The sequence below is a fragment of the Moschus berezovskii genome, chromosome 3 (genome assembly GCF_049115385.1).
Source record: "Moschus berezovskii isolate FMDL1 chromosome 3, NW_MosBer_1.0, whole genome shotgun sequence".
Lineage (NCBI taxonomy): Eukaryota > Metazoa > Chordata > Mammalia > Artiodactyla > Moschidae > Moschus > Moschus berezovskii.
Genome location: NC_142462.1, coordinates 115,811,803 through 115,829,481, shown reverse-complemented (window position 1 = coordinate 115,829,481; position 17,679 = coordinate 115,811,803). Strand labels below are relative to the sequence as shown.

At 55.8% G+C, this 17,679-nt stretch overlaps 1 protein-coding gene across 2 annotated transcripts; it reads right to left on the bottom strand.

Annotated features, from left to right (window-relative positions):
- Positions 1–16: 16 nt before the first annotated feature.
- EPHB6 (EPH receptor B6) lies at positions 17–16,500 on the bottom strand. Of its 2 annotated transcripts, none has more exons than XM_055421402.2 (17): positions 16,376–16,500; positions 6,865–7,055; positions 6,534–6,598; positions 5,523–6,276; positions 4,679–4,834; positions 4,081–4,422; positions 3,848–3,972; positions 3,572–3,734; positions 3,220–3,334; positions 2,932–2,984; positions 2,542–2,661; positions 2,173–2,420; positions 1,741–1,914; positions 1,106–1,255; positions 693–886; positions 415–570; positions 17–315 (listed from the first exon to the last, which is right to left on the bottom strand). In XM_055421402.2, the coding sequence occupies exons 2-17, from the start codon at positions 6,962–6,964 to the stop codon at positions 207–209; spliced, it is 3,024 nt and encodes a 1,007-aa protein (XP_055277377.2). In that variant the 5' UTR covers positions 6,965–7,055; positions 16,376–16,500; the 3' UTR covers positions 17–206. The 2 variants fall into 2 exon arrangements, with proteins under 2 accessions (XP_055277377.2, XP_055277380.2); XM_055421405.2 differs by having other exon boundaries at positions 1,741–1,911.
- Positions 16,501–17,679: the final 1,179 nt, after the last annotated feature.

Genomic DNA, 17,679 nt, shown 5'->3' with positions numbered 1-17,679 from the left:
CACCACACCTCCGACGTGCAAAATCCCTTCTTTCCCTTTAATGTGGGGAGGGCAGTGGAGGACCAGGGAGGGAGGCGTCCCAAGGGTTGGGTTTAGTGTGTGGCTGGCGGGCATGGAGCCAGGCTCACATCTCCCTTGGCCCCCCTGAGACCCTCATCCAGGACTTGGTTACGGGCATCCTCACGTCGTAGCCTCTTGCCCAGACCTCAGACCTCCACGGGGCCCGGTGGCCTCAAGTGCTTCTGCAGGAGCTGAATGTGGTGTAACAGCTTCTTCTGGTGGCCGGCCAGGGTGACCCCCAGGGCAGGCAGGTCTCTAGTGGGGGACAGAAGGGAAAAAAATGGGGGCCCGTGTCTCCAAGACCCCGGGCCCACCCCTGGCCTTGGGCTCCCCTCCCAGACCCTCCTGGCTTACTCCAGGCTGAGCTGAGCCACGTCACCGAAGGTGCAGAGGCCAGACTGGGAGAAGTTGTCCCGGTAGCACTCTAGGCCGATGGCCGAGAGCCAGGCCTGAGGGGAGTCCAGAGACGGAAAGTCCAGGGCTACGGGATTCAGCAGGGCCTGGGAAGGTCTGGGAGGGAGGGGCAGGCATGTCAAAGTCTCCTCTTCATCCTGCCCCTCTCCTCAGTTTCCTTGGTGGGTCTGCATCAACCGTCCCTGGCTGTCCCGGGCTCTAACGCCAAAGCTCCAGACCTGTCCCCGGGGCTCCCGCCAGCCTGCAGAGTGTCTGGCTTGCGGATCATCTTGTCAAATGCGGCCACCAGCTGGTCAAAGTGAGGTCGCTGGGTACGATCCTTCTGCCAAGTGTCCAGCATAAGCAGGTGCAGTCCAGGCGGACAGCCGGGAGGCGGGGGCAGCCGGAATTCCTGCTCTATTGCATTTAACACCTGGGGATCAGAGGAAGAAGATGGTGCTTAGAGGCTATTGCTAGTGGAAAGGAATGTATCGTTAGGTAAGCATGAGGTTGGAAAGGAGCTATGAGACCCATGAGATCTTAGAACGTGAATGTACTCCAGGATGGAGGGCTTAGAACGTTTGAGTTTGTGAGGCAGGTGGGTTGGATGGACAGGGGTGGGGAATCTTCAGTGTCCAGGTCATGAGCTCACCTCCTGGTCACTCATGTCCCAGTAGGGCCGCTCTCCATAACTCATCACTTCCCACATCACTATCCCAAAGCTCCAGACATCACTGGATGTTGTATGTTTCCCGTGTGCGATGACCTCTGGGGCCGCCCAGCGAAGCATACAACTTGGGCCCTGAGGGGTAGTGTTGAAAGTAACAAGAGCAATAGTCAGAGCCGTGATCCTAGTTACTGATCAACTACTACGTGCTCAGATGTGTATCAAGGGTTTCACAGCAAGCATCTCCTTTAACCCCGTAATGACCCTGTATCACCGATGGTGTTATCTCCATTTCGCAGGTACAGAGGCTGAGACGTAGAGAAAAACAAACGTGTGCAAAGCCACAGAGCTTGCGGGTGGTGTGTGAATTTGTACCCAGGGATTCTGACTCTGGTCAGCATTAGGGAAGGGCAGGAGGTGGTTCGAGGAGGACTCCCCTTTCTCCCTCAGTGTCCTTAGGCCATCCCTGACGTCCCGCTGTGCCCCTTTGCCCGGGGCTCGCTCCATCACACAGGTGACCTTCAGACTCTAAGGTACACCACCAGAGGCATCCACCGCCCTCAGTCCCAGCTTGCCCTCCAGCCCCGAGAGAGGCCGGGCCCCCGAGGCAGTGCTCTCACCTGAGGACTGTGGCCGAGACGAGCCACTTTGCAGACCAGGTGGCTGTTCACCAGCACGCTGTGGGCAGAGAGCGCGCGGTGCACAAAGGCGAAGCTGGAGAGGTACTGCATAGCCGCGGCCACACCCCGTTGCATGGCCACCAGCTGCAGGCTGCTGAACTGGCCCTCCCGCTGCTGGGGGACAATGCAGGGGGTCAGAGGTCAGCAAAAGCAGGCGGGGTGAACCTGGACATATCACACAGACACACTGGCACCCAAGGGCAAGGGCCATTTGGAATCAGAGTGGCCTGAGAATGAAGGCTGAAGACCCCAAAGGTGAGGGCAGGAGGGAGCTGAGGGATGGGGCTGTGAGTCCCGGACAGCTGAGAACTGCCCACTTTCCTGGCCCAAGCCTCCCCCCACCAGCACCGCCTCACCACCAGCCTGACTGACCCTCAGGAAGCTGTCCAGGGGGCCCAGCTCCATGAGTTCTGTCAGCACCATGAAGGGCCGGCTCCTGGTGACCACGCCCTCCAGCCGCAAGATGTTGGGGTGCTGAAACTGGCCCAGCACAGCGGCCTGGCCGAGAAAGGCCATCTGCAAACTCTCGGCGCCTCCGGTCCACAGGGCCTGGATGGCCACGGCCTGCTCCCGCCGTCCCCGGGGCTGCAGGCGGCCCCGGCGCACCTCCCCGAAGGAGCCTGGGGGAGCAGGTGTAGGCTGGGGGCGGGGTCCCCAGGAAGGACTCGAGGTGTCCTACCCTGTTCAGAAGGGACCCTCCTGGGAACCCCTTCCATGCCCTCCTCTGCCCCCACGTGGTACCTGCCCCAATGACCTCCTCGATCTTGATGTATGTGGGGTCGACCTCCCGGGCGAATTCGCGGATGGCCTGGCAGGGGTCCTCGTAGGTGGAGGGGTCGATGTAGTACTTCACCCCGAGCCCTGCAGGCGTAAGGGGGGGTCCATGACGAGGGGACGTGCCCACACACCCCAGGCTTGCTCTCTCACTTCCAAAGGCGGTGCCAAGGAGCTACCCACCACCCGGGGGGCTGGGCCCCGCCTGGGGGTACCCCTGGACAGTTCTCAGCTGTCCCGGACTCACTGCCCCATTCCTCCGCCCACTCCTGCCCCATCTCTGGGGTCTTCATCCTTTCTTCCCAGGCCACTCTGATTCCAACTCCCCCGCCCCCCACTCCCCAGCCCCACCCCAACCTGGGCTGCTGTACTGCTGCAGTTGCTCCATGTAGCCAGTTCCACGCCGCTTCCTGGGGGACAAAAACCACAGTCCTGCAGTCACACTCCCGCCTGTGCCCTCCCCAGTCCACCCCGCAGAGGCCAAGGTCCTGCCTGGGCTCCGGGGCGGGAGACAGCCAGACCCAAGGGCTGGGGGCTGCTGGGGGTAGAGGGTGCTGGTGGGGGTTTCCCCGGCGAACTCCAGGGCTGTCAGGACTTGGGGCCGTGTGGAGGGTTGGTATCCGGCCATGGCAGGGAGGGCCTCACCTCTGGAAGACGAGAGCCAGCACAGTGATGGCCGCCAGCAGGAGGAAGGCCAGCGCCCCCAGGATGGACCCAACCACCAAGGAGAGCCTCTCGGGAAGTTGAGCGGACAGCTCACCTGGAGAACCAGCCGCCCAGGGACACAGCTGAGTAAGATCCCACATGCCGGAGCATCCTTCCCTCATGCAACCACCTACCTGCAACCCCCAACCCCCCCGCCATGGAACCGAAGATCAAGGGGCAGACACTCTCCTGGTCTGGAGGGTCAGGGTGAAGGTGCAATGTCTGGATGGTCCCTGGAGCCCTCCTCACCATCCCTTTGGGCCTCCCCCACCCCACCCAGGCCTCCCCTCACCTTGAGGCAGCGTCTGGAAGTAGACCTTGCCCCCGTAGGGGCCGTGGCCCGCGGCTGTCCGCGCCCGCACCTGGAAGCCATAGATGTGGCCCGGGCTCAGCTTGGTCACGGTGGCCATGTTAGTCTCACTGGTCAGGGTGAAGGAGTGGGATTCATCTTCTGCCTGGAGGGGGGCGACAGCCACTCACTCCCTGCCCGGTCCCCCCACCTCTCGCCCCACTGTGGGGCCCCTGGAACCTCCCACCAGCCCCACCAGGGGCACCCTCTGCTCCCCACCTGGTCATAGTAGCGGAGCTGATAGTCCAAGATGTTTCCGTTGGTCTGCTCAGGCTGCGGCCAGGACACGGTGATGCTGTTGGAGGCCCGACTCACCTGGTGCACGGCAGGGACTGCGGAGGGAACTGGCGTGGGGGTGACATTAGTGGGGTTTCCACGGGCTAGAGAGCAGGAGTGGGGCGTGGGGGCATTCTAAGGAGGAAACTGGAAGCTTAGGGGTGGCTGAGGCTCACCTGCATGGCTGGTGCTTACATTGATGGCTGCAGCCTGGGGAGGGTCGGGGCTGAGCTCTGACACCCCGTTGACAGCCTGCACCTCCAGGATGTAGGGTACGTGTGGCCGCAGCCCCCCGACAAGCACGCGGCTCTCGGTCAGGCCCCTCTGGCGGGGGTCGAAATGCACCTCATCCCTACAGCGGCGACAAGGGCCCTGGCCCCCGGACCCTCCGCACTCCTTGCACACGACATTGAAGAGCAGGTCCCCACGGCCCCCAAGTTCCCGAGGCAGGCGCCAGTGCAGCATGAGGGCGGAGCCCTGCACCTCGAACCACAGCTCCTGGGGGGCTGACGGGGGGCCTGGGGAGACCGCGCGCGCAGGGCGGACAAGGGCCAGGGATTAGGGAGTTGTGGGGCGGGGGTGATGGGGAAGGAAGGAGGAAGGAGGCAGTGGAGAGAGGAAGCAGGTGGCCGGGAGGGGAGCAGTCAGGGAAAGGCGGTGGGGAGGGAAAGCAAGGACAGAGGAGGAAAAAGTCACTGCAAATGCCAACCAGCCACCCTATGTGCCCTCAGGCTCGCATCCCGATTCCATCCCTGGGGTGGGTGGGGGACTCACCAGTGCAGGGAGCCTCTGGGGGGTCTGAACTGGCCCGGAAGAAGCCCTCCAGGCAGGGGCACACAGGGGCTGCAGGGGCTGGGGCGTGGCTGCGGGCAGGGCATGGTGAGCAGGGGGCATTTCCAGCCAAGGCTTTGTAGGACCCCCGAGGGCAGGCTGAGGACCAGAGCAGGGAGCAGCCTCAGGTCCACCCTGCCACCCTGAGCACCCCCAACACCGCACGGCCATTCCCCCAGGCCTGCCGTTCCTCCCGAGATCTGCCTCTCCTGACCCCTCTCCTCCCTCTCCGGCTCCTTCAGGCAGACCCTGACACGACTTCTGCCATTTTGCTGGGGGCGGAATTACATTTCCATTGATGGAAAAAGTCCTGTGTGGTGGGGGTTGCAGCAGGCCAGGCACTAGAGGCAGGGCCTGGCCTGCCTTCGGAACCTCCCTCTGCAGAGGCCGCCTGCAGCCTGCACTCACAGCAGAATCGCCCTGTTCAGTTGTACCCAATGCCTCCTGGGACAATCCTCGCCATGGGATGATCCATCCCTAGCTAGACAGCAAATGCAGACAAAGGGCCCCATCCCACGACAGCCCAGGAGTTGAACGCCTTTCATCTCCATCCCTTCACAGGCCTGTAGCCCCGGGAGCCCCAGGAAATGCTGTGGAATTCTCCAGAAGGTTCCAGAAGTTTCAGAGGAGTGGATGAAAGCAAGCCTGGGTGCTTTAGGAAATAAATCCAAAGAAATCGGGTCCTTTCCTAAAATAGCTTATTGTTGACCTTTGTGGGGGGGACAAAATCAAGTGTGGACCCTTTCAGGAGCGATCTCAAGTGCAAGGGAGCGGGGCTTTCTCTCACCTTGGCAGGCCTTGTCTCCCCGCGCAGGCTGGTGCCCTGGCTGGCAGCGGCAGCCCCCCACGGCAACCATCCACTTGCCCTCCCCGTTGCAGTGCAGCCTGGGGGGGCTGCCCGCTGCCTGGCCCCCTGCTCCATCCTCATCCGGCTCCGCGTGCGCCACACAGGTGCCCACGGCTGCCACCAGGGAGGCCCCCCCGGCCCCGCTGGCCTGCGTCTCGGGAAAGGAGGCGAAGGTGCGGAGCACCGAGGGGCAGGCGTAGGAGAAGAGCTTGACCGCCACAAGGGCCAGGCAGGCCCCGGTGTCCTGGAAGGCCACGTAGAAGCCGCGCTGGGTCAAGGGCCCGAAGCTCCGCTCCTTGACGTTCAGCTGCAGCCCCGCCCGCTGCCCGGGCCGCGGGGGGCCCACCGCCCAGGCCGCGGAGGCGGGAAAACTCTCATCCGCCGCGATCGTGTCCACCTTGGTCCAGCGTTTGAGGTGCCAGGAGGAGATGCTGTCGGGGCCGTCGGGCTCCTCGGCCTGGCGGTAGTAAAGCGTGAAGGTCTCCCGGCAGGTGCCCCCCGCCACGCCCAGGCTGGAGCAGGCCCGCACCGAGAAGTGCAGTCGGATGTGCGCCCGCTGGGCCCCCCGCCGCTCCACAAAGTGTGTCTGCAGCCAATTGTCCTGCCCGGGGCCTGGAGCGGCCCCGGCCACGTGGCATGCCTCGAAGGTCCGAGTCAGGCGTCGCTGGTCGTCCAGAACGCTCACTTCGTCCCACTGCAGGGAGGAACCACAGAGGCACGGTTAGCGGCTCCCGGGTCCGTAGCGGGCAGGGAGGTGGGGCATATCCCTTCCAGCCCATCTTAGAATTAAGCACATGCAAAGCCGCTGAGGATGCCTGGAAGTCCTGCTCGTCTGGAGGGCAAACCTCTTAGTCCAGCCATCTCCACTGAGGGTTTCCTCCCCGGAATCACCGAGCTTCTGATTGGGGCGGGGAGGGGGCGGCCGGCTCCGAATGGAAGAGTGATACTCACCCCACCTGGTGGGTAGGTGAGCCAACCAATCTCAGATGTCTCTCCAGTGGTGTCCAGCAACACTTCTGCCCAGAGACAAGAAGGGACGCTCAGCGGCCAGGCCTTCCCCGGCAGGGCTAATCCCACCCCAGCCCCACTGGGAAGAGAATTTTCCTCCCAGATTCATTTAACTGACCAACAGGAGCCTGATTGTCTCCTGGGAACCCTTCTCTGAAACTTGCCCCGTTTCTTTTCCTTGATGTCTCACTCTTTTCTGAATCTTTCCCACTTCCCACATGTGCTGGGTCTCTACTGGAAGGTGGGGCTTTTTCTGTCTCCCCTCCCTGCTTACCTTCCAGAGCCAGGACTGAGGACACCAGCGCTAGAACCCACAGGCTGCCGACCATGCCCGCCGCTCTGCTCCCTGACCGGGCAGCCCCCTCAGCAGCCATGAGGCATCTTCAGGGCTCCCACCATGGCTCTGCGACCACCCTGCTCCCAGGTGGGGCTGCCGCTTTGCAAGGCTGGAGTCTGCAGCCAAGCCTGCTTTCAGATACAAAGGAACAGAAGAGGCCAGTGAGAAGGAACTGCATTGCTTCACAGTTGGTACAGGCTCCAAAACCTGGCCCTGGGTCTCCCCCTGAAGCTCTCAAAGTGCCCCAGCACTAACCACGGCTGGCACCAGCAGGAAGCCGAATCTCTCCTGACCTGTGTCGAGTCCACCATCTTGGGGGACCACGTGCCCAGTCGGCCTACCTCCTACACTGTGCAGGTGACCGATCTCTGAGCATCTGTTGCTCATGGCCTTCCCTGATCCAGGTGGCACAGTGATAAAGAATCTGTCTGCAAGGCAGGAGACGCGGGTTTGATTCCTGGGTCAGCAAGATCCCCCGGAGAAGGAAATGGCAACCCACGCCAGTATTCTTGCCTGGGAAATCTCCATGGACAGAGGAGCCTGGCGGGCTGCAGTCCACGGGGTCGCAAAAGGGTTGGACACGACTGAGCTAGACAACTTAGAGCAGAGGGTAGCTCTGAGCCAGTTGTACCCCTTTTCTCCTGGAAGGAGCTATTCCAGTTCTTTCTCCTCATTTATTCTCCTCCCTTCCTCCTAAGGCCACCCTGTATGGAAAGTCAGAAGATGCTTTTCATTAAAAGCAGGGGAGTTACAAGCTACTCCTTCCCTGGGGGGACACACGGTCCCCTCTCCCCAACACCTCCCAACCCCCATCAGACTTGGACACTCTAGGACATTTCAGAGAGGCAGTGAAGCGAGAGGGACCGCAGAAGGAGAGCTGTGGGGTATGAAGGGAGGGAGGGTGCGAGAGCAGACACGAAAATGAACAAAGGCAGAAAGATTCTGCCTGTTAAAGCAGCCAGGATAGAGAAGGGACGGAGCTATGTAGGTCCTGTCTCTACAAGCGGCACGTTTTTTCTCTGGCTTACAGAAAAATAAATGTATGCCCTTATATATATATCTTACTCACAATGAAAGGGAGGCATGTCATTTGTTCTATGAAATTAACAATGCCTGAGTTGGAGAAGGTGTGAGAAATAGGCTCTCTTGTATTCACTGGGCTTATGGGTTCGAGTTGGTGTATACTCTTATGGGTTCGAGTTGGTGTCTACTCTTAGAAGGACCATTGGTGATGTGTCTAGCAGCCTCATGTCTAAGAATTTGTCCTTCAGTTATCTATACCTGGATCCCTTTGCACAGATGTTCGAACAAGAATATTTATTGCATCATTGTTGGTAAGGGAAAATACAGCAAAGTAACTGTTCATCAATAGAAAAATGATGAAAAAATTATGGCACAGCCTCCAAAGGGAATAAGGGCTAGTGTTTATGTATTGATATGGAAATAATGTCCAAGTGAAAGTACATAGTCCATTGCAGAGTCATATACAGTATGTTCCTGATTGGTAACTTAAGAAGGACCTATATATATAACACATAGGTTTGTAAAGGGGTTTCCCAGATGGCACTAGTGGTAAAGAACCCATCTGCTAATATAGGAGACAAAAGAGATGTAGGTTCAATCCCTGGGTTGGGCAGATCCCAGGGAGGAGGGCATGGCAACCCACTCCAGTAGTCTCGCCTAGAGAATCCAATGGACAGGGAAGCCGAGTGGGCTGTGGTCCATGGGGCTGCAAAGAGCTGGATTTGACTGAAGTGACTTAGCATACACACATGTATGTAAGGATCTTAAAGAAAGGTAGACAAAATCTGGGAAGAAAGGGAGAGGGAAGGCATGAGGAACAATGCAAGAAACATTTAGTCTCATATCCTCTTTGTTTTCTTGTCCTTAAGTTTTTAGAAATTTCTTTTTAATTGGAGGCTAATTCCTTTACAATATTGTGTTGATTTCTGCCTCAATGAATCAGCCATAAGTATACACAGGTACACTCCCTCTAGAAACTGCCCCATCCCACCCCTCTAGCTTGTCACAGAGTACCATGTCAAAAAATGGGCCTGATGAACCTGTTTGCAGGGCAGGAATAGAGATGCAGACAGAGAACAGACTTTGGACACAGAGGGGTAAGGAGAGGGTGGGAGGAATCGAGAGAGCAGCACTGAAGCGTATGCGTTACCATCTGTAAAACAGACAGCTAATGGGAACTTGCTATACAAACCTTTAGTTTGTACAGTTTAAAATCTTGGGACTTCCCTCGTGGTCCAGTGCTTAAGACTCCTTGCTCCCAATGCAGGGGGGTGTGGGTTTGATCCCTGGTGGGGGAACTAAGATCCCACATGCCAAAGGAAATGGCCATAAATAAATTAAGATAAAACTATTAATGATAAAAATCTTGCATGTATATTATTTTTCAGTGAAATCATTAAAATTTTAAATCTGTAAATAATAACTGTTTAGTGAAAAGTGGAAGTGTTAGTTGCTCAGTCAAGTCTGACTCTTTGTGACCCCATGGACTATAGCCCACCAGGCTTCTCTGCCCATGGAATTCTCCAGGCAAGAATACTGGAGTAGGTTGCCATTCCCTTCTCCAGGGCATCTTCCCTGACCCAGAGATGGAACCCGGGTCTCCTGCATTACACAGAGATTCTTTACCATCTGAGCCACCAGGGAAGCCCGATTATTATATAAAAATAATAACTGTAAAATGTAAAATGAATCAAAACAGTGTTCATGCCCTCAAAATGGTTTCTCAGGACTATGTGATAAGCTATGTTTTTATATAAAACATTCTCCAGCCTTTAGAAGCACAACACTGCAGCTCACAAACACTGGACCAAGAGCCGTGGCTGCCTCCAGGGTCACGGTGAAGGAAAACAGGCTCAGACCTTTCTTTTGCTCATTGGTCTAAGGTCAGCTGGTCTAAGGCAAGCTCTCTCTCTCCCTGTGACTGAGTTTCAAAAGCCTGTGAGTTGCATGGACAAGAGAAGTAGAGGCCATTGATTTCTCTTGAGAAGAAAACAAGAGGCACATTGCTCAAAAGACTCAAAAGACTGAGAGTAAAAAGCCAATTGGAAGTTGGAACCAAAAATAATTACACATTTCACAATGAAACTGAGACCAAACTCTTAAACGACATTTTACTTTGACAAATGTGAAAATCATGATTTGATTCCTACCAGTCTCATTGTTTTCAGTTAATGCTGGCTGTGCTGTCGGCTGAAGCCTTCAGCATTATCTCCAGGTGGTTTTCATGAAAAGACACTGTTTGTGCATCTGCATGGCCTGACATGAGTGGATGTCTGCCAAGTGGCCACTAAAATCTACCTTTCAGGCCTCCAGAACACCATATGAGAAATGAAGAGTTCAGTTTATGGCATATGGAGACAAGTAAGGAGCATCTGGAAATTTCCACCTTGTATACCTTGGAGAAGGAAATGGCAACCCACTCCAGTGTTCGTGCCTGGAGAATCCCAGGGATGGGGGAGCCTGGTGGGCTGCCATCTACGGGGTCGCACAGAGTCGGACATGACTAAAGCGACTTAGCAGCAGCAGCATACCTTGAACTTACACAATGTTATATGTCACTTGTATCTCAGTATGGCTCTGGACTGTGAAGAAAGCTGACTGCCGAAGAATTGATGCTTTTGAACTGTGGTGTTGGAGAAGACACTTGAGAGTCCCTTGGACTGCAAGGAGATCCAACCAGTCCATTCTAAAGGAGATCAGTCCTGGGTGTTCATTGGAAGGACTGATGCTGAAGCTGAAATTCCAATACTTTGGCCACCTCATGCGAAGAGCTGACTCACTGGAAGACTCTGATGCTGGGAGGGACTGGGGGCAGGAGGAGAAGGGGACGACAGAGAATGAGATGGCTGGATGGCATCACCGACTCTGTGGACATGAGTTTGAGTGAACTCTGGGAGTTGGTGATGGACAGGGAGGCCTGGCGTGCTGTGATTCATGGGGTCGCAAAGAGTTGGACACGACTGAAGGACTGAACTGAACTGAATGGCTCAGATGGTAAAGCGTCTGTCCACAATGCAGGAGACCTGGGTTCGATCCCTGGGTCAGAAAGATCCCCGGGAGAAGGAAATGGCAACCCACTTCAGTACTCTTGCCTAGAAAATTCCATGGATGGAGGAGCCTGGTGGGCTACAGTCCATGGGGTCGCAAAGAGTTGGACACGACTGAGCGACTTCACATTCTTAAAGCTTGGGGTGGGGGGTGGAAAGAAGCATTTCCATATAGCAGATTATTACTAAGAAGCAGAAGTTCTTTGCAAATACTGTCCCAAATGCTACAAAAATCATTCAGAGATTAACGTTTCAAAGAACCACCAGGAGATGGTAAAGTAAAAAGCATAGTCCCATCAACAATGGCTGTTTAAATGTTGATACTTTCCACATTTCAGTCTTTTGTATAAATCCAAATACAAAACTAATAAGTGGAAATTTTGCACAAAAAGAATTTAAAAAATACAATGGCTGCTTAAGAAATATCCTAAAGTAATTCATGTTGTGGGTACACCCCCCACCCCCAATCTTAATGGCTTAATTTGAAGACATGCTTCACACACTAGAGCAGACCAGATTCTGTCCCACTCTCTGTCACAGAGTCTTTAGGAAGGCTGTTATCAAGAACTGAAAATGCCAGCACGACGTCTTTAAACAGTGAAGGCTATTATACCATTCGGCCAGCAGATATTCTTTAAAATAGACTCTTTCAGTCAGAACACGGATGGAATCTGGAATCTGTACAAAGAAGAGACTATAAGCACTGTGTCTTCTTATAACTAGACAAATAATCATGAAGAAGGACTAATGAACACTTTGGATATGTCCCAAGGGATTTTTGGAGAGACAGAGAAACATGAGAGAAAAAGATGCACACTGCCAATCACATCAGCTGTGAAGTATGGAACATCCCAGAAGATGAATGGCCAAGCATTTGCTTTGATGACCCACAATACAAGTAAATGGCTTGTGGCTACACTAGGGTGTCTGCATAGCTTTAGTATGCATCTAGATGACAACATGAAGCTGGCCTCTGTCCAGAAGATCCAGAAAAGAACAGAAGCAATTATAAAACAAGCTAAAGCCACTCAGTTGCTAATGTCAAGAGGAATCAGGAGAAAAAAACAAAACAATGAAGTGGAGACATCACATGTAGATTGCCGCAAGTAATTTTTTGAAATGTTACAAAGAACAAAGGTATTCATTAAAAAGAAATGGTTGAGGACTTTCAAGTACCCAGAAGTGTACTTTTACTGTTTGATGAGGACCTCTTTTAGATTCGGATCCAGAAGACGGATGGTTATAAATAAGTTTCTTCAGAAAGAAATTGTTGCTGAGTGAGATTAGGAAGTTGGGTCGTCTCTTATGTATCCAACCAACCAGATAAATCCAAGTCTTTTATTTTTTAATGTATAAAAAGAAACTGAGTGTATCTCTATGGCAAGGATAAAAATAAGGATAGAGGTAACATTATCAAGATATGGAGAAACTGCTGTCAACTAATTCCTGCCACTGCAGATTCTTTTGAAACAAGATTCAAAGGCAGAAATGTAAGTGACAAGAACATGCAGCTCCATCACACGCCTGGAATACAAAACAGGCAGGACTTAGAACTTGATGTTCAAAGGTGCCTTCAATGGCTGAGGACTAGGACATCTTTCAGCATTTGGTCCAGGAGGGTGCCCTGGGAGCAGCCGATCACGTCTGGGCTGCCACACAGAGGGAGACAGGCCTCCGCAAGGTCAGGCCCCCTCATCCTCCTCCCTGCAACCTGTTTGAGATTTCTCTGTCTTCTCCAGCTCAGGAGAGGAACCGGTCAGGGTTTAGAAATCCTCCAACCTCTGAAAAAGCAGAAGACTTATCTCCATCAGGAAAACATTCACATTTCAGATGTATTCTGGCTTTAAAAATAAAAACACCAGGAGCAGCAGAAATGTGGATGAAAAATGATAGCTCAGAAAATGAGACTGATTAGACAAAGTTTCTTGTGATAAAAATTGCATTCCATGACCAGATCTTTTTTTTTTTGTCTCAGCTCCTTTTCTGGTTATACCATTTTCTATCTTTTGGATATAGTAGGAACACTACAGCCGCACACTTGCTACATTTTTTTAGTTTACAAAAAACATGGCAGTTTGGTAACATCGGGATTGTATTTTGTTTTCACAAACTGGCAAAGATTAAAGATGTGTAGAGTCTAGGCTTATAAATCATAGCTTACGAGAGTTGTTTTCTATAAAAATGAAAGATTTAAAAATACATGAGTAAACCTGTAAGAATTTAAAAAGTTAGCTGTGCTCACATTAAAATGCTAAATGTGAAAATTTATGAACAAACCAAGCTGACTTAAACATAATTTAGGCACCTGGATTCATAAAGCAAATTTGTAAAAAGTAATATAAGCCCAATGAGCTTGGAGGAAGGTATGGCAAAAGATATATCAGGCCATTAAAACTGGTTACTGTAGGGGGTAGAAATGGAGGAGGGGGCCGGGAGTGCTCTTATGAACTGTCTCTTATACATACTTGAATTTTCTTGTTACAATGAGCGTATCTTATTTCTGTAATAAAAGCAAAATCTCACAGTTAGAATCTAAACAAAAAAGGAAAATATTTATAAAACCTCGATTAGTATAACATCTTTACAATTTATCTCCCCGCCTTTGCCCTTTAGCTTTCAAAATATCTAGAAATTTTCAGATATTTGGTGAAAGCAGATCTAGAGAGGCAGTAGGATCTGGGAACGAATGAGTGAAAGGATGTCAACAATAAAAGTAAAATAACTTTTATCCCTTTAAGCTTCTCTCCCAAGAAATTGAAATTGTCCCATGATAATGCCATGTTTGTCAATGACATCAAGCACTGATGACATCAACCGTGTCTCAATGATGTCAAGGCCTGCAACTTCAAAGAGAAAGAGAGGCTCAGAACACACACGGGGCATCACTGAACAGGGAACCCAGGGAGGCAGAGCAGCCTGCCTGCCAGCACGGCGAGACGAGGTCCCCAGGGCAGAGAGGCCAATGGTTTTAAGTGGCTGGTGTGTCTGCTGTGGTTGCTGAGCTGGTCCGCACACCTGTTAGTCGCAGGGCTGGCGTGGGAGGGGTCAGCACCATGGGCCCTGTCCTCTGTCCTGTTCTGCAGCTGTTAAACGCCCAGGAAATTCCAGTATAATCCTTGCTCAGCTTACTGCTGCAGCCTCTGCCCTTAATCTCCACCTTGGATATGGGCTCGGTAGCTGTCTCTCCGAGCTCCGGCCACCCACCTTAAAAAGGATCCTGGTGGCCTTTAAGGAGACATCTAGACCCCACAGTGAGGAGGTGGCTTTCCTCCGGTGCCTCTAGCCCCTGCCGCCTGGGGCCGGAGAAGCTGATGCATGGATTACCTAGCAGAGGACAGTGCTGGGTCTCCCGAGGCCTGCAGCCCCAGAGAATGTCCCCCAGAGCACGTAGATGCAGAGAAATGTGCCTCCCACTCCCTTGATGGCTGTGGAGCTGGGGGAGGCTTTTAAGATGCAGGCAGTGTCTAGGTCTAGCCAGACAGCCACTTAGAATGAGCCACTCAGGCTTGTACCATGCTGGAGGGGGGCCGGGGGACACGCGTGGCCCCAGGAAAAGGGCATAAAGGAGGGTGTTGGGGCCATTGGTACATATGCAGGAGAGATGAGTGAGTGGAAGATGGTGGAAGAAAGCCCATGAGTGCCAGGACCAGTGCCTGTGAGCGCAAGTGTGAGAGTGTATATGAGGTGAGACGGGTACGGAGCAGGAGGGTGTGTGTGTGTCTGTGTGTGTGTGTGTGTGTGTGTGTGTGTGTGTGTCAGCCCGCACATCCCTGCAGATCCCAAGTGTGGAGCAGGAGAGTACATGCTGTGTGTGTGTATCTGTGTGTCAGGAGGCACATCCCTGTGGATCCCAAGTGTGCAGCAGGAGAGTACATGCTGGGTGTGTGTGTGTGTGTGTGTCTGTCTGTCTGTGTGCGTGTCTGTGTGTCAGCAGGCACATCCCTGTGAATCCCAAGTGGTCCTCATGCTGGTGGCAGACACCCATGAGCCCAACCCTCTCACCCTGGGTCTGCCCCTGCTCCGCCCCTAGTCAGGGTCTCAACTGTGTTCTGTCCCAGGAGCTGCTTCTGTGGAAACACCTGGATTAGGAGAGGAAGGTAAAAGGGGAGCAAGGAGAAAGAGAAACCTCAGGCTCAAAGCCCCCCCCAGAACTCAGCATCCCCTTTCCACCTAGGGAGGAGTGTGCTGGGGACCCAAGGCTCAGGGCCCGGGTCTGGAGACAGTGATCAGCTGGGAGGGGAAGGAGGGGTGGTCCTGCCCTTCCCACGCCCAGCCCACCACTGCCTGTTGCTCCCCTGCACTCTGATGAGAGCGACCAGTGCTGGCCATCTTCTTGCGCCCCCCGTGAACCAATAGACTCTGAAGGAGTCCTCTTCCCCAGGCCATTAGGTGGGTACATAGGAGCCCTCACTCTGATCTTCCTGTACCAAAAATGTGCACTGCCCTGAAAAAGCCCTTCTGAACAGTACCTGGCAAATCTGAGCACCCCAGCGCCCATGACTTGGGCAGTTTCCCTGCACTGCCCACATCCCACAGCTCCTTTCCCACCGAACCAGCATCTCCCCTTTCTAGCGCCTGAGTCAAGTTGCCCAGGCGGGCGCAGGGCCCGGGGTTAACTGATTGGCAACAGGCCCAGCTGCTTCTCTCCCTGGGCACTGCCAGGGACATTACAACATCAGCTAGGCTGGGCCCCTGCCAGCTCCCCCAGGGATGGGAGGAGAGAAGGTGCCAGACAGCCAAGATTGGTGGGTGCAGGTGCTGGGCAGGCAGGGCCACGCACCCAGATGTAAAGCGAGGGGGGTGGAGTCTGGGGAGCAGCGAGCAGTGACTTTGGTTGCAAGTTGGGGTTCAGGGCTGGGGAGGAGGAACCCAGCCTTCCCTCCACTCCAGGCTCCTGGGTGGTGAGGGGGGTGGGGGGCAGGATAGGCTACGGAGAGCTGGGGGCAGGTGCGCATTCAACCTCCATGCTCCTCCCAGCTCCACTGGGATTGGAGAGATGCCATCGGAGTCAGAGGGGGTGGGCAAGCCTCTTCAGAAGGCTGGGAGCAGCCTCCTCCGGGACCCCTAGCTCAGGACCCCCGATGTCAGAACCAACCAAGTGTCTCCGGAAACACAGTGGGGGACAGCAGCAGCAGGGTTATGGGGGTGTCACTACGGCTGGGCACAGGCAGAGGTGGGATGGGGTGGGAGCCAGGTGGGCCAGTTACGCACCCATCACAAACCTCGCTCTCGCGTGGGGTGGGGAATACTCAGCGCTCCCCCAGGAGGACCCCGGGATCTGCAGAGGCCCTGTCTGGAGGGGCCCTCGACTTCTGCATCCCTGTCCCCCGGCACGCCGGCCCCCGCCCCCCAACGCCGCCCGCGACCCCCAGGCTCACCTTCGCGCCGGCCGCAGGCTCCGCAGGTCTGCGCCCTCCCCGAGGCCCCGCACTGGAGCCGCGGCTCTGGGCGCTCGCCCGGCGCCTTCCGCCTCTCCGCTCGGGCGCGGGGACCCCCACCCCTCTCGGCGGCCAGGGTCCGCACGGCGCCGAGGGTCTCGCGGCGGCGAGGCGGCCCGGGGGCGGCGGCCGGCGGCCGGGGCCGCTCCGGAGGCGGGGCGCCGGGGACGGTGCGGGGCCCGCGTCGCGCTCGTCGTCGCCGCGCTGGGTCGCGGGGCTCGGCGCCCGCCGCTCTCCGCCCGAGCGGCGGCTGCAGCGAGCGCAGCCCGGCCCGCCCCCTGCGCGTCCCTCCCAGCCCGGCCCGCCCCTCTCCGGCCCCTCCGGCCGCCCTCCCGCTCCCCTCTTCCGGGGCGCCCAGCCCGCCCTCCCGGGCCTCGGCAACGAGTGCGCGGCCCGGGCGCGCGGGGGAGAGCGGGGCGGCGGCGCGGGGCCCGCCCGTGCGCCCGGCCGGGGGGCGTGGGCGCGGAGGGTGCAGACCGGCCGGGCCTGGGGCCGGCGGCCGGGAGCCGGGTGTTAGACCCCGGGGCGGGCGTGCGGGCTCCGGCTGCCGGAGAGCAACGCGCTGGTACCCAGGGCAGGGCAGGGGCCCCCGCGCCCCCTCGCCTCCCCTGCTCTTCTGCTTCAACTCTAGGAACTAAACCCACTGTTTTAGTTCCCACTCAGATTTGAATTAAGGTGGGCGTGAGCTGAGAAAAAGAGAAGAAAGTGGGTGGAGGGAAAGACAAACTGAGAATCTGGAGGGCGCGGGGGCGGGCGCGGGGCGGGGAGCGCTGGATCGGCAGGCAGGGGTGACGGTGGCTCTGATGAGCCTTCCTCTGGGCGCCGGTGACCCCGGATCTTGCTCGGCTCCGGGGCTTCTGACCCCGCTCCCCCGCCCTCCCCTCTCCCCCCTGGGCCGGGAAGCCTGGGTCTGGAAGGCGAGGTCTTGAGGTCGCTGCCAGGCGCTTACACGGCCCGGGCAAGTCGTTGCACCTCTGGGTGCCTCCTCCCTGGTCCGCTCCCTAGAGAGAGCCTCCCCACGCAGTGAGAGGCGGTGGGAGGTCCTCGCTGGGTGCCCGGAAACGTTGAGAAACCGAGGGGGGGCACCGCGAGGACAAAAATGTTCGTGCCCACCGGTAGCCTCCTCTCAAACCCGGGATGGGATTGGGGGGGGCGGGTCCATTGTTCGGTCCTCACAAGGCAGAGCCGAGGTCTTCCCGCGAAGTGTTGCTACCACCTGCTGGCTCTTTCAAAGAACACAAGCA